General features: G+C 41.4%; 1 protein-coding gene across 2 annotated transcripts in view; it reads left to right on the forward strand.

Moving 5' to 3' along the window:
• The window catches only part of TSEN2 (tRNA splicing endonuclease subunit 2), a 49,970-nt gene continuing 34,879 nt past the window's right edge, over nt 1-15,091 (forward strand). Inside the window, exons 1-3 of one of the 2 annotated variants that reach the window (XM_030307431.2) lie at nt 1-81; nt 5,813-6,014; nt 7,165-7,246. In XM_030307431.2, coding sequence (XP_030163291.1) covers nt 5,826-6,014; nt 7,165-7,246 — 271 coding nt within the window. In that variant the 5' untranslated portion in view covers nt 1-81; nt 5,813-5,825. The remainder of the gene's footprint in view (nt 82-5,812; nt 6,015-7,164; nt 7,247-15,091) is intronic. The other variant, XR_003967038.1, reaches the window with a different exon arrangement.

Here is a 15,091-nt window from a genome sequence, read left to right on the forward strand (position 1 = left end):
GACCGTACTGCTTGACGGCGGCGGTGTCAGCCCTCCGGCTGGTGTTGCCGAGGTAACGAGGGGCGCGTGGGGCTCTGGAAGGTAAGGCTCCGGGGCCCGTGGTGAGCTATGGCTCGTGACGCTAAGCGTCGCGGCGGCTGCTCCCTGTGGGGGGTGGGGGGGTCTGCTGTGAGAGGAGACGTTGGCTTCTTCGAAAGTCCTCAGGAGCTGGAGCGGGGAGTGTAGAGACTTTCCCCGGGGTCCCACAGCCAGACTAGAATGGACCGAAATGGGGAGCCAGGCTTCCCGGTTCCGCCGGAATTAGCCCCTCTCCCCTTGTCCGAGCACCTGTAGCCGTTCATGCTTCCCTTCTTCGTTCTTTCCGAAGAACACGACGCCACGTTCGGTGCTGGGGGCTGGGGACGTCGAGGTGCATCGGACACCGTCTCTGCCCGAGGGGAGCCTCAGCAGCTAATGCGGTTCTTGGGGCGCCGGGGGCACTCAAGGAAATCCACAAAGGGATAAGTTAAGACAGGGAGTTATGAATTTGGTGGGCCCTGAACACTTTCTGGCTTGTGTGCCATCATTCACTGCAGTTGCAGCCTCCATCTGACTAGCATTTTGCACACGACAGGCCCAGTATGAGGCGCCTTGGCCTTTTTCACGCAATTACCCACCTTATCCTCACAACTGCCTTCAAAGGGTTATCTTTTGTTTATGTGGCTTAGTCTCAGGTCCTAACTTGAAAGCTCCCCAGGGACTGGATTGTTTGCCTTGTCCCTTTCATCCTTGCCTCCCCTAAGCCCAGGAGGTACACCGTTGGAGCTTCAAACATTTTTTAATTGGGAGATGAGCTTTACTGGGTGGGAGGTTTTAACCAGGCTTGTTTGGCAGAGTGTTCTAAGGGGGTTGGAAAGTTAAATGGAGCTACCTCCCCCATTTTTGTTTTGCCGTGTTTTGTTTTATTTGGAATAAACATTTACTGAACATCTAAACAGTGTGTGTCTGCTCAAGGGAAGAATAAGGAACAAGCCCTGCTTTTGATAGTAAATATACTTAACACTACTTGTGTCTGGAGTCAAGTATGCCCAGGTTTGGTAAAGGAAAAGCAACAAATCCCTTACAGGGGGTAGCACTCAGCCCCTGAGTCCCTTTCCTCCTCTGAACAACGGGAATGGTAATAGTACTTATGTTAAGGAAATGTTGGGATTGAGTTTGAATAGGCTATCCTATCACCAGTGGTTGGCAGCTTTGGCTACATGTTGAACTCACCTGGGTCCCACCCCAGAATTTCTGATAGAGTTGCAGGTAAGTTCTGAGCATTAGGAGTTTTAAGATTTCCCCAGGTGATTCTAAGGGCAACCAAACTTGAGAGCCACTGTTGTATACAAGGTTAATTAATCTCTCTTCAGCTATCATTCCCTGCTTAAGAGTCTGCATTGACTCCCAAGTCTGAACCAGCCTTCGCATTCCAAACCCCTTGACAACTGGCCCAGTCATTCCTCTGTATCTGTGTGTGCTTTAGACATGGGTCCTCCTTTAGGCTAGTCTTCTTGCAATGCTATGTCTCCATACGATAGGGCTTGGGTAACTGGCCCTCTTTAAGCCTCAATTTCCCTGTCTGTGAAATAAGAATAGTAGTACCCATGTGTATAGCAATGGCATAGACTGCCTGGTGTGTTGTACCTACTGGTGATGATCACTTCTTCTAGTTTTATGCACATGCCACATCTTACATTATGTTGTGCTTCTATAATGGCACTACAGAAACATTTCTTAAATGCCTGTTGCAGATATGGAGAATAGTGAATTCCTTTCTCCCCTGCTTTGTCTTTCAAATTCAGCACAAGACAACTCTTTCACAAAACTATGAAACTGGAGATCATTTGGTTTCTCCTATTTAATTTTATTGAGAGATCATTCACATCATAAAACTCACCCTTGTAAAATGTACAGTTCAGTAATTTTAGTACATTCACAGAGTTGGGAAGCCATCACCATCACTGCAATTTAGTTTTAAAACCTTTTCAACACCCTCAAAATAAACCTGTACCTATAACCCCATTTCTCCCTTCCCTCAGCACCAGGCAACCACTAGTCCATTTGGGGTCTCTGGATTTGCTATTATGGACATTTCATATTAGTGGTCTTATACAATATGTGGTCTTTTGTGACTGCTTTCACTTAGCATAATGCTTTTAAGCTTCATATACACTGTAGCATGTATTAGCACCTCATTCCTTTATTGCTGGTAATCCATTACATATGGACACACCCCATTTTGTTGATCCATTCATCTGTAGATGGACATTTGGGTTGTTTCCACTTTTTGGCTATTATGAATCACACTGCTGTAAACATTTGGGTACAGATTTTTGCATGAAAATGTTTTCAGTTTTCTTATATCTGTAGAAGGAGTGGAATTGCTGGATCACATGGTTATTCTCTGTGGGTTTTTTTGTCTCTTTGTTTATTTTGAGAGAGAGCAAGTGCAGACAGAGAGGAAGACAGAGAATCCTAAGCAGGCTCCACTCTGTCAGTGCAAAGCCCGATTCAGGGCTTGATCTTACAAACCATGAGATCATGACCTGAGCCAAAGTCAAGAGTCGGATGCTTAACCAACTGAACCATCCAGGTGCCCCGATCATATGGTTATTCTGTGTTTAACATTTGAGTGATTTCCAGACTGTTTTCCAGTCCTGTTCAATTTGAAGATGAAGAAACAGGTCTCAGAGAGCTTAAGTGGGTTATGCAAGTTCACATGATAATAATGGCAGGTTTGCATATATAGGAGGCCTACTATGAGCCAGCTTCTTGATGTGCATGCTGCCACATGGGCAGAAGTGACACCAGATCACAGACTGAGGTTTTGTGAAAAACGGCATGTTTTGTGGCAGGAAACTTTCTGTTACACACACTTGGGTTGGAGTACAGGGTTTTTGCCACCAAGTGTCCTAGCTCCTTCTTGCTTTTTAAGAGTATAGCAGTGGGGCGCCTGGGTGGCTCAGTTGGTTGAGCGTCCGACTTCAGCTCAGGTCACGATCTCACGGTTCGTGAGTTCGAGCCCCGTGTCAGGCTCTGGGCTGATGGCTCAGAGCCTGGAGCCTGCTTCCGATTCTGTGTCTCCCTCTCTCTCTGCCCCTCCCCCATTCATGCTCTATCTCTCTCTGTCTCAAAAATAAATAAACATTAAAAAAAATTTAAAAAAAAAAAGTATAGCAGCAATCGGAGGGAAGATTCCAACCCAGGCAAATTCAAATATAACTTCATTTTCACTTGTTCAAGGGAATTTAATGGGAAGTTCTTGCAGTTAGCCATTTAACATTTCCTCTTTTTCAAAAATTCTAAATGTAGCCTATACAAGTTAAATACTACCTAGAAGTTATAAAAGTGAAAAATCTCATAAAAGTCCAAATTGTTGGGGCGCCTGGGTGGCGCAGTCGGTTAAGCGTCCGACTTCAGCCATGTCACGATCTCGCGGTCCGTGAGTTCGAGCCCCGCGTCGGGCTCTGGGCTGATGGCTCAGAGCCTGGAGCCTGTTTCCGGTTCTGTGTCTCCCTCTCTCTCTGACCCTCCCCCATTCATGCTCTGTCTCTCTCTGTCCCAAAAATAAATAAACGTTGAAAAAAAAAATTAAAAAAAAAAAAAAAGTCCAAATTGTTCCTGGATATCTCTTGAAAGTTTCTCACTAGATTCCAACATCCTGCCTCAAAAAAGCATTAAGTTTTAGAATAAATTGCTGCTGCTTCTGTTGAATACTCAATACTATAGTTGGCTTGGATTGAGGGGTAAGTCAGCAAGTGAAAATTTAGATAAAATGCTCTTGGAAGAAAATCTCTTAATTGTGCATCAACATGCAATACACATTGTTTTGTTATGAATGCTTTACAATAATGTGTGCATATGCTCTGGTTTCTCTTCAGATAGTATAAATCTTTTGCCTTTTACAATAATGTGTGTGTGTATAGATAAAATGTATATATGTATCATGTTCAGTATGTAATTCCATTGAGGGATCTATTTAAAAATTAAATTATTCTAGCATTTTGCTGCTTAGAATATTTGGTCAATTCTATGAAGCTTCCAACTTGCTGATTCTTATTTTTCATAGTTATCTTTGTAATTTATCAATCTCTATAACTCTTCCTTGGTCTGTGTTTTCCTTTGTCCCCATCTAATTCCTCAGTTTCTTTGAGAGGATGGATGTATAAAGGTATCACACATTGGACAAGGCATGCAATTTCTTTTTAATGGTCATAAACCCATAAAACCACTTACCTTCCTCAGATTTGGCCACCATCATTGGCTATTTCAGGCTTGATCGCATGTGTTGCCCAGTGGGATGCTGGTGTTAACTGCAGGAGGCACTTAATGAAGTTTTACTTCGTTCTTTGGATCCATGTAGATGAAACGTGTGATCTGGCTCCAGTGTATCTTTAAGCACCAGATATGCTCTCAGCTTAAGTGGAGCCCAGGCCCAGGATGGAGGGAGCAGCAGATTCAAGTCTCCCCTCATGTTCCGGGGCGTCTGTTGGGAGAGTGGAATGCCCAAACTCTTGCACTGTTTACATTTTCCCTCCTTACATGGGGTTGAGTTTTCCTAAGTCAAATGTATCTGCTGTGGCTCTGTTGCTTTATCACCCAAAGCACTCAACTCCATTTCCTTCCTTTAGCCATTATTGAATTGCAGCTTGTTGTGTTACCTTCGATTTGCTTTTGTGTGTGTTTTGTCTCTTCAAATTGAGTATAAGGCCTGGAAGGGAGAGGTACTCACTTTGGCTTCCTTTACTTCCTCAGAGTATTCAGTGCACAGCAAGCAATTCCATCATTCTCCGGAACCCTTTAGCTCCTAACCTTGAGAAATAGTGAGCCTTCAGACAAAGGGAGACAGATGCAGCCTGTGCTCACAGCAGAACCCAGAGAGAAGAGCATAGGCTTTAGAATTCCACAGACCTGGGATCATCTGAAGGGGCCTTTTACAAAATCTTTGTAACCTGAACCTGTTTTCCTCATCTGTAGAATGGAGTTGGTAGTACTCACCCCATAATAATAATTAAAGCAAATATACCCACAGTGCTCATTATGTATCAGGTACTCTTCTAGGACCTTTATGGGTCTTAACTCCAAGATAGAGTCTGTTTTTAGCCTTATTTTGCAAGCAAGGAAGCCAAAGCATGGAGAGATTAAGTAACTTTTGCCCCAAATCACACAGCTGCTACTCTGGCTTTAGGGTTCCTGCTCTTGGTGCATGATAGACCCTTAAATGATAACTGTTTCTGTCATTGTTATTATTTATTAATTTACCTTAAAAATTGGGAGATGATTGACCTAATGTTTAGAATGGATTTTAAGGTCCTTTTTTGAAAAACACAATGCTGACTTAGATTTAATCCTTTGAGGACAGTGTCTCTTTTGGTTTTATCTTTATACCCCTAGCACCTCTGATTATTGGGAGCCGCTGGTAGGTACTCAGTAAATTGTCTGTTGCCTGAGTGAAAGAATGGGAGTAATCCTAAAAGGCGGGAATCCTATCATGCTTGCTATCAGACTTTTGCAAGGCATTGTAACTTTGGGCATGTCACTAGGCCTCAGTCTTGTCCACTATAATTAGAAATATTGCCACTGGCTTCTTGGGCATGGTTGTGGGAATTGAGATACTCTACGTGATTGTGATTTGTTCTCATTACCCTTTCTTTTAGTTCCCTGCGTTGTATATATTAATTTTTCCGACAGACTACAACATTTTCTGAGCCTAGAGATGCACTCCCATTTTTGATCAATATAGTTATTGATTGGCTATTTCTTTCTCCCTGTTATACTCTTTAAAAAACAGCTACCCTTGAGAAATGGCGGAAGCAGTTTTCCACGCCCCAAAGAGGAAAAGAAGAGTGTATGAGAGTTATGAATCTCCTTTGCCGATCCCTTTTGGTCAGGATGGTGGGCCTAAGAAAGACTTCAAAATATTCACTGCTGAAATGATAAACAACAATGTAATTGTGAGAAATGCAGAAGATATCGAGCAGCTGTATGGGAAAGTAAGTGCCAGCTGCTTTGGTGTGGCTCCTTCCTCACAGCCCTGAGCCAGCTGTCCCTGTTGCTTCTCCCCATCCATTCCCAAAGCAAACTATAATTGAGCCATATTCTTTCCTTGCTGTTTGGTGCATTGTAGTATGGGAACAGCACAATTTGAATCAGGTGCCCCAAAGCCATATGTTAATGAGGATAACTCCCCGACCCATGAACCCATATTTCAACGCATTGACCTTTCTTGTCTTTCCATTATAAAAGGCTTGTGTGTTCATAAAAATGTCCAGCAGTTTACAGAAATGTAATGAGTAAAAAGTAAGAATCCCCACTCGCTCCCATTCCATCCCCGGAGGCAACCTAAGTGGCATATTGTTCTGTGTCATGGACAGATGAGGCTTCAGCATGTCCTTGGCTCCTTATCTGTTCTCTCTTCTGGTTGAGGACCTCTTCTTAGATGAAGGCAAGTTCTAGTTTTTGCTGTTTTCCATAAATGATAGGTGTGGGTTGAGACTGGTAGCTTGCTTGCTTTTTTTCCCCTCCATAGCCAATTCATTAATGGGGGCATTTTTTTTTTTTTTTAAGTAACTAGAGGGAAGGTATAAAGCTATGAAAAGTAGAATGAATCTCTTGTTAACTCAAATAGTTGTTTTCCATAATTTGGCTATTGTTGAATGGATAAGGAAATTGTGGTTTGTATACACAATGGAGTACTACGTGGCAATGAGAAAGAATGAAATATGGCCCTTTGTAGCAATGTGGATGGAACTGGAGAGTGTTATGCTAAGTGAAATAAGCCATACAGAGAAAGACAGATACCATATGTTTTCACTCTTATGTGGATCCTGAGAAACTTAACAGGAACCCATGGGGGAGGGGAAGGAAAAAAAAAAGAGAGAGAGGTTAGAGTGGGAGAGAGCCAAAGCATAAGAGACTCTTAAAAACTGAGAACAAACTGAGGGCTGATGGGGGGTGGGAGGGAGGGGAGGGTGGGTGATGAGTATTGAAGAGGGCATCTTTTGGGATGAGCACTGGGTGTTGTATGGAAACCAATTTGACAGTAAATTTCATATATTTAAAAAAAAAACAAATAGTTGTTTTCCTTCTGCTAAAAAATTAGTAATTAAACGTGTACTAACTTGTTTTCTCTTTTCCTGGAAGGGTTATTTTGGAAAAGGTATCCTGTCTAGAAGCCGTCCAAACTTCACAATTTCAGATCCTAAGCTCGTTGCTAAGTGGAAAGGTAAACTTAAATCTTTCAATTCTTTTGACAAGTTATTTTCTTTTATTTTTGATCTTATGCTTCAGATTACACAGGAAATTCTTGAAAATTATATAGGAAGATTCTCTAGAGAAGAGGTAACATGCACAGTAGCAATTTTACTGCTAAAACTAGCAACTAGACTAATTCTAATCAAGGTGGAAGGGTCCTTATGGTTGGTGAAAATGTGTTTTATCGAATTTCTGGAATTGTCAGAAATGTTATTTACGCTTTTCTGTTGTTGAATGTTGACTAACGGTACTGTGCATGTGGAAAGTACTATTAATTAAGTACCTCATCACCTGCATGCAAAATGAGTTTTATATTTTTTATTTTTAGAATTAGAATTTACAACAATAACCATAACGTTAATGAATTTGTTAAAACATTAACCAATGTGTATAGTTCTTACTTGCTTACCTTGACTTCTTTAACATATAAATCTTTTACCCTAGTGTATTTGTTTAAGGAAGTCTCATGGTGATTACATAACCAATGCTGGCATATTAGAACATAATTAGCGTTTTTAAAAACATTTCATTATAAGAAAAAAACACAAATTAAAACTGTGGTAAGGTACCATTTCAGCAGTCAGATTGGCAAAAATCCGAAAGTTTGACAATATTCTCCTTGGTAAGGCCCTGAGAAATATTCTCACGCATTGCTGATGGGAACGCAGGTGGTCCAGCTATTACAAGGGGAATTTGGCAATGCCTAACAAAATTATATATACATTTGCTTTTTTTTTTTTTTAAGTTTATTTATTTTGAGAGAGAGAGAACAAGTGGTGGAGGGCCGGAGAGAGAAGGAGAAAGAATTCCAAGCAGGCTCTGCACTGTCAGCGCAAAGCCCAAGAACGGCTGGAACTCACCAACCGCGAGGTCATGACCTGAGCCGAGATCAAAAGTCAGATGCTCGACTAACTCAGTCACCCAGGCGCCTCTATATACATTTGCTTTTTCCCCCAGTCCTCCTCTCCCCCTAACCACTGGTAACCTTAATATGTTTTCTGTGTCTGTGAGGTTGCCCGTTCTAGATATTTATGTAAGTGGAATCATACATTTTGAAGCCTTTTGTGTCTTTTACTTAAGATGTTTTCAAGATTCATCCCTGTGTAGTATGCATCAGAACTTCATCCTGAATAATATTCCATTTTATGGATATATCATGTTTTGTTTATCCATACATCCAGAGATGGACATTTGGGTTGTTCCCACTTTAGGGCTGTTGTGAGTAGTGCCACTGTGAACATTCATATACAAGTGTTTGTGTGGACATATATTTTCATTTCTCCTAGGTACATACCTAGGAGTGAACTTGCTGGGTCATATGATAATTGTATTTTAATTTTTTTAGGTAATGTCAAACTGTTTTCCTTAACACCTACCCATGTCACATTCCCACCAGCAATGCACAAAATTTCTAATGTCTCTACTTCCTGTTTTTTGGCTTTTGATTTTTCGGTGTTTTATTTTGTTTATGATAGCCATCTCAGTGTGAAGTGGTAAAAGTTTTTAATATTCATGAAGTCCAGTTTATCTTTTTTTTTTTTTTCTTTCATTGCCTCTGGTTTTGGTAGCATATTTAGGAAACCATTGCCAAATCCAAGCTTATGCAGATTTCCCCCCGTATTTTCTTCTAAGAGTTTTACAATTTCAGCTCTTAAATTTAGGTCTCTGATCCATTTTGAGTTAATTTTTGTGTCTGATGTAAGGTAGAGTTCCAGCTTCAATGTTGTGCCCATGAATATCCAGTTGTCCCAGTATATGCATTTACTTTTAACCCAGCAATTCCATTTCTAGGAATTTATTTAAAAGATACACTGGCAAATATATGAAAAGAAATAGCACAAGGCTATTCACTGCAGTGCTTTTTCTTACATTAAAAGACTGGAAACAATCCAGATACCCATTAGGAGGGGACCAGTCATTAAACTGTACTACATTCGTATAATAAAGTGCTGTGGAGCTGAGCTGAGAATGAGGGATCACAGAGATGTATTACTAAGTGAAGGCAGCAGAGTAAAGGGGAGTCTGCATAGTATGTTATGGTTTATCTGGAGGTGGGTGGATATAAATATATTTTTTTTAATTTAAGGAAGGATATACCACAGATTCTTTTTCTTTTTTAATTTTTTTTATTTTACATGCAAATTAGTTAGCATATAGTGCAACAATGATTTCAGGAGTATATTCCTTAATGCCGCTTACCCATTTAGCCCATCCCCCCTCCCACAACCCCTCCTGTAACCCTCTGTTTGTTCTCCATATTTAAGAGTCTCTTGTTTTGTCCCCCTCCCTGTTTTTATATTACTTTTGCTTCCCTTCCCTTGTGTTCATCTGTTCTGTGTCTTAAAGTCCTCATATGAGTGAAGTCATATGATATTTGTCTTTCTCTGACTGACTAATTTCGCTTAGCATAGTACCCTCTCGTTCCACCACGTGATTGCAAATAGCAAGATTTCATTCTTTCTGATTGCTCAGTAATACTCCATTGTGTATATATATACCACATCTTCTTTATCCATTCATCCATCGATGGACATTTGGGCTCTTTCCATACTTTGGCTATTATTGATAGTGCTGCTATAAACATGGGGGTGCGTGTGCCCCTTCGAAACAGCACACCTGTATCCCTTGGATAAATACGTAGTAGTGCATTTGCTGGGTCGTAGGGTAGTTCTATTTTTAATTTTTTGAGGAACCCCCATACTGTTTTCCGGAGTGGCTGCACCAGTTTGCATTCCCACCAGCAGTGCAAAAGAGATCTCTTTCTCTGTATGCTTGCCCACATCTGTTGTTGCCTGAGTTGTTAATGTTAGCCATTCTGACAGGTGTGAGGTGGTATCTCATTGTGGCTTTGGTCTGTATTTCCCTGATGATGAGTGATGTTGAGCATTTTTCATGTGTCAGTTGGCCATTTGGATGTCTTCTTTGGAGAAGTGTCTATTCATGTCTCTTGCCCATTTTTCACTGGATCATTTGTTTTTTGGGTGTTGAGTTTGATAAGTCCTTTATAGATTTTGGACTAACCCTTTATCTGACATGTCATTTGCAAATATCTTCTCCCATTCTATCGGTTGCCTTTTAGTTTTGCTGATTGTTTCCTTTGCTGTGCAGAAGCTTTTTATTTTGATGAGGTCCCTGTAGTTCATTTTTGCTTTTGTTTCCCTTGCCTCCAGAGACGTGTTGAGTAAGAAGTTGCTGCGGCCAAGATGAAAGAGGTTTTTGCCTCCTTTCTTCTCGAGGATTTTGATGGCTTCCTGTCTTACATTGAGGTCTTTCATCCATTTTGAGTCTATTTTTGTGTATGGTGTAAGAAAGTGGTCCAGGTTCATTCTTCTGCATGTCACTGTCCAGTTTTCCCAGCACCACTTGCTGAAGAGACTGTTTTTATTCCATTGGATATTCTTTCCTGCTTTGTCAAAGATTAGTTGGCCATATTTTATGAGTCCATTTCTGGGTTCTCTATTCTGGTCCATTGATCTGAGTGTTCTTGTGCCAGTACCTTACTGTCTTGATGATTACAGCTTTGTAGTATAGCTTGAAGTCTGGGATTGTGATGCCTCTGGCTTTGGTTTTCTTTTTCAAGATTGCTTTGGCTATTCAGGGTCTTTTCTGGTTCCATACAAATTTTAGGATTATTTGTTCTAGCTCTGTGAAGAATACTGGTGTTACTTTGATAGGGATTGCATTCAATATGTAGATTGCTTTGGGTAGTATCGACATTTTAAAGAATTTTTTTTTTTCAACATTTATTTATTTTTGGGACAGAGAGAGACAGAGCATGAACGGGGGAGGGGCAGAGAGAGAGGGAGACACAGAATCGGAAACAGGCTCCAGGCTCTGAGCCATCAGCCCAGAGCCTGATGCGGGGCTCGAACTCACAGAGCGCGAGATCGTGACCTGGCTGAAGTCGGACGCCTAACCGACTGTGCCACCCAGGCGCCCCAAATTTTTTTTTTTTTTCAACGTTTATTTATTTTTGGGACAGAGAGAGACAGAGCATGAACGGGGAAGGGGCAGAGAGAGAGGGAGACACAGAATCAGAAACAGGCTCCAGGCTCTGAGCCATCAGCCCAGAGCCCGACGCGGGGCTCGAACTCACGGACCGCGAGATGGTGACCTTGCTGAAGTCGGACGCTTAACCGACTGCGCCACCCAGGCGCCCCTCGACATTTTAACAATATTTGTTGGAGTATGGACTGTTCTTATATTTTTTTGTGCCTTCTTCAATTTCTTTTGTAAGCTTTCTATAGTTTTCAGCATATAGATTTTTCACCTCTTTGGTTAGATTTATTCCTAGGTATTTTATGGTTTTTGGTGCTCCACAAAGCATCTTCACTGAAAGTGCCCCATGCATACCTACAGAAAGGGTTGGTGAAGTAACTTTCATGGCAGTGTTGGTTCTGGGTGTGGACCTGTGAGTTCTGGGCTCTAGTTCTAGCTCTGGGAATCTGGCTGGCTGAACCTTTCCGCCTACAATGTTACATACTGGTCACCTGATGGTGTGGGTTTTAATCCTCATCTTCCTTCACCCTGACTTTGGGCAAGTCATTTCTCCTTACCCAAACTCAAGCCTTCACCCCAGCGCGTTAGAGGCTTGGAATAGAGGATAATCAATCAGCTGTTAAAAGCCTAGGAAAGTGAGTTCACAGACTCCTACCTCCTTAGGAATTTCAGTTTACTGTGTCATGACCTCCCTCTTCTGGTAATTTAACATGTAACTATTTAGCAAGTTTTACTGACAGCCTTCCATGTGCCAAGCGCTAGAGATAAACAGGTAAAAAAGCAAATCCCCTCTCCTTGAGATACAGTCTAATTGAGGGCACAGACCAGAAATGATGGATTCTAACCCTAGCTGACATATGACCAAGTGAAGGATTATAAAAGGACTGATTAACTTTGCCTGAGAAGATTAGGAAGAAACACCAAGGAGGAGGAGCTGGGCTCTGAAGAATGAGTAAGAGTTCACCAAACAGACTGGGGGAAACAGGCAGGGGAAGCCATGCAGAGGCTGAGAGGGAGCAAATGCACGGCAGGTCCATGGAATGGCAGGCAGCCTGAGGTGGCGACAGGGCCAATAAGTAGAAGAGAGTGGACAGAGAGGGTAGAAGATGAGGCTGAAGCCAGAATCTGAAGAATCTCCTAAAATGAATATTTGAGATTTACTCCTTCAGGGTGGCCCACAAACTTAATTTTTGCTTCCCTGGCATAAATTCATTTCCTTCAAATTTCTATTACTGTCTGAAACTTAGTTCCTACATAGATCAGGAACAGGTTCTCAATTATTAAGATCATTACACTATTTGAAAACTTTCTAGGTTTCTGGCCAAATGTTAGTAACTGCTGAAGCTGGATGGCGGGTATAGGCAGGGTCATCATGCTGTTTTTTCCACTTTTCCTTCCTCTCTTTTCGAAACACTAATTATGAAAAAAAAATTCTCAGACATACAAAAGTAAAGAGAACAGTAGAATAAATTCCCATGTTCTCACCCATCAGCTTTAATAATTAACTCATGGCCAGTCTCGCTTCATCTGTTCTGCTCACTCTCCCAGTCCCCAGGTTATTTTGAAAAAGATCCCTCACATCCTATCACAGCATCTCTAAGTGGTTCATTATGTATTTCTATAATGATTCTTTTTGAAAAATCTAACGGCTTAAAAAAAAAAAACAAAGTGGGGCACCTGGGTTGCTCAGTCGGTTAAGCATCCGACTTTGGCTCAGGTCATGATCTCACAGTCCGTGAGTTCAAGCCCTAAGTCGGGCTCTGTGCTGACAGCTCAGAGCCTGGAGCCTGCTTCAGAGTCTGTGTCTCCCTCTCTCTCTGCTCCTCCCCTGCTCATGCTCTGTCTTTTCTCAAAAATAAATAAAAACATTAAAAATTTTTTTTAAAAAAAGTATTTTTAAAAAAGGGATGCCTGGCTGGCTCAGTAGGTGGAGCATGCAAGTCTTCATCTTGGGGTCATGAGTTCAAGCCCCATGTTGGGCATAAAGCTTACTTAAAAAAAAATTATAATATTAAAAAAACCCAAAACATAATTGTAGTACCATTATCACTTTTAAAAATTAATATTAATTCCTTAGTCTCATCCAAAATCTATGCATCGTCTCAATTTTTTTCTTTTTTGGAGACTGACTCAAAATCCATCTAGGGCCCATACACTGCAACTGACTGAGATACCCGAAATTGATTTTAACATATGTTTCCCTGCCATGATTTTTTTCCCGGTGGTTCATTTGTTGAAGCAATGGATCTTCTGTCCTACACAACTTCCCCCTGGTCTGTTCTCAGATGATTACATCCTTATTGTGCTGTTAACATGGTGCCCAACAAAGGAGGTCACAGGCCCAGTGCGGTCCTTCATCTGCTTGTGGACAGTCCAAGAAGGGCTTGCACCAACCTTTAAGCAACCGACTCACTCAGCACATTGCTTAGTTCAGCTCACCTTGTTTCCACAGTCAGATTTTCATAGAGCAGGAAGCCGTAGGTAAATAACTAAATACCATGTCATCTATATCCATTCTGGTGCAAAGGACTTACCTTGTGACACTTGAGTACCCTGAGCAACACTGGCTTAATAAATATACTCTTTGACACTGTTTCCTATGAATTGGAGTTAGAGGCTTGATTGGATTCAGGCTCAAGTTTGGGGGCAGCCTATCTCATGGGTGGTCCTGTGTGTTTCCTTACAAGACAAAAAATGTCTTCTTGCCTCCTTGTATGTCATCAGCACTGTTGGTGATCATGCTTTAATAGAGGATGCAAAACGGTGATATTCAAATCCTATTATTCCTTCTTTGTTTAGTGGTGAGAATGTTCTATAAAGAGAAACCCCTCGCTACTTGGTTACCCTGAGAGCCAGATCATGTTTACCAATTTCCAAAATGATGAATCCTCCACAGGTAAACAGTGAGTTTCTTCTGGCATGTATTAGTATGTACCAGTATAAATTAAAAGATTCAAGCATTTTGGGGGGATACTATTACCAATGACTGGATTTTAAAACAAATTGTAGTATTATTCTTATTGATGCTCGAATGTTTCCATGTTTGGCCAGCAGAGTCTCTTTTGAAATAAGCCTAGCAGTTTTTGATAAGCTTCCTTGCTTCCTGGTGTAAGTTGTTTCATGTAAAAAATCCTGGCTCTCAATCATATCAACATAATTAATCACTTACTTTTTTACACAATATGCTACCACCTATGAAATAACAGCTAAGGGGTGCCTGTGTGGCTCAGTTGATTAAGTGTCCGACTTGGGCTCAGGTCACGATCTCACAGTTCATGAGTTTAAGCCCCACGTTGGGCTCTGTGCTAATAGCTCAGAGCCTGGAGCCTGCTTCAGATTCTGTGTCTCCCTTCTCTCTGCCCCACCTCTGCCCCTGCTCACACTCTGTCTCTCTCTCTCTCTGAAAAATAAACATTTAAAAAAATTTAAAAAAACTGCTGAAAGCAATGTGAAGGTTATTTTGCCACTCTTCCTTTGTTTAGAGTATAGGGCAGGTTGATTGCACTGACGGTACCGACTTTAAGCTGTATTACAAAAAAATTTAAAAATTAAATAAAAAAATAAAAAATAAATAAAATAAAATAAAAGATGCTTTGTGGAGCACTGGACAATAGCGATAAAGTGCGCAGCTTTAGGGCCTTGATGTTCTCATCCAAAAGTAGAGGGCATGTACATTGAGAGGTGGCATAGAGGAGGCAGATTATCAAGCCTCTAATCCTAAGCACATGCCACTGCTGCTGAGCTGCAGGGTTGAGTTGAGCAGGATTTCAGGGTCACATCTGAGCACAGCAAGAGCACCGTGATCTGTCAGCATCCC

This window comes from Lynx canadensis, chromosome A2, assembly GCF_007474595.2.
Source record: "Lynx canadensis isolate LIC74 chromosome A2, mLynCan4.pri.v2, whole genome shotgun sequence".
NCBI lineage: Eukaryota > Metazoa > Chordata > Mammalia > Carnivora > Felidae > Lynx > Lynx canadensis.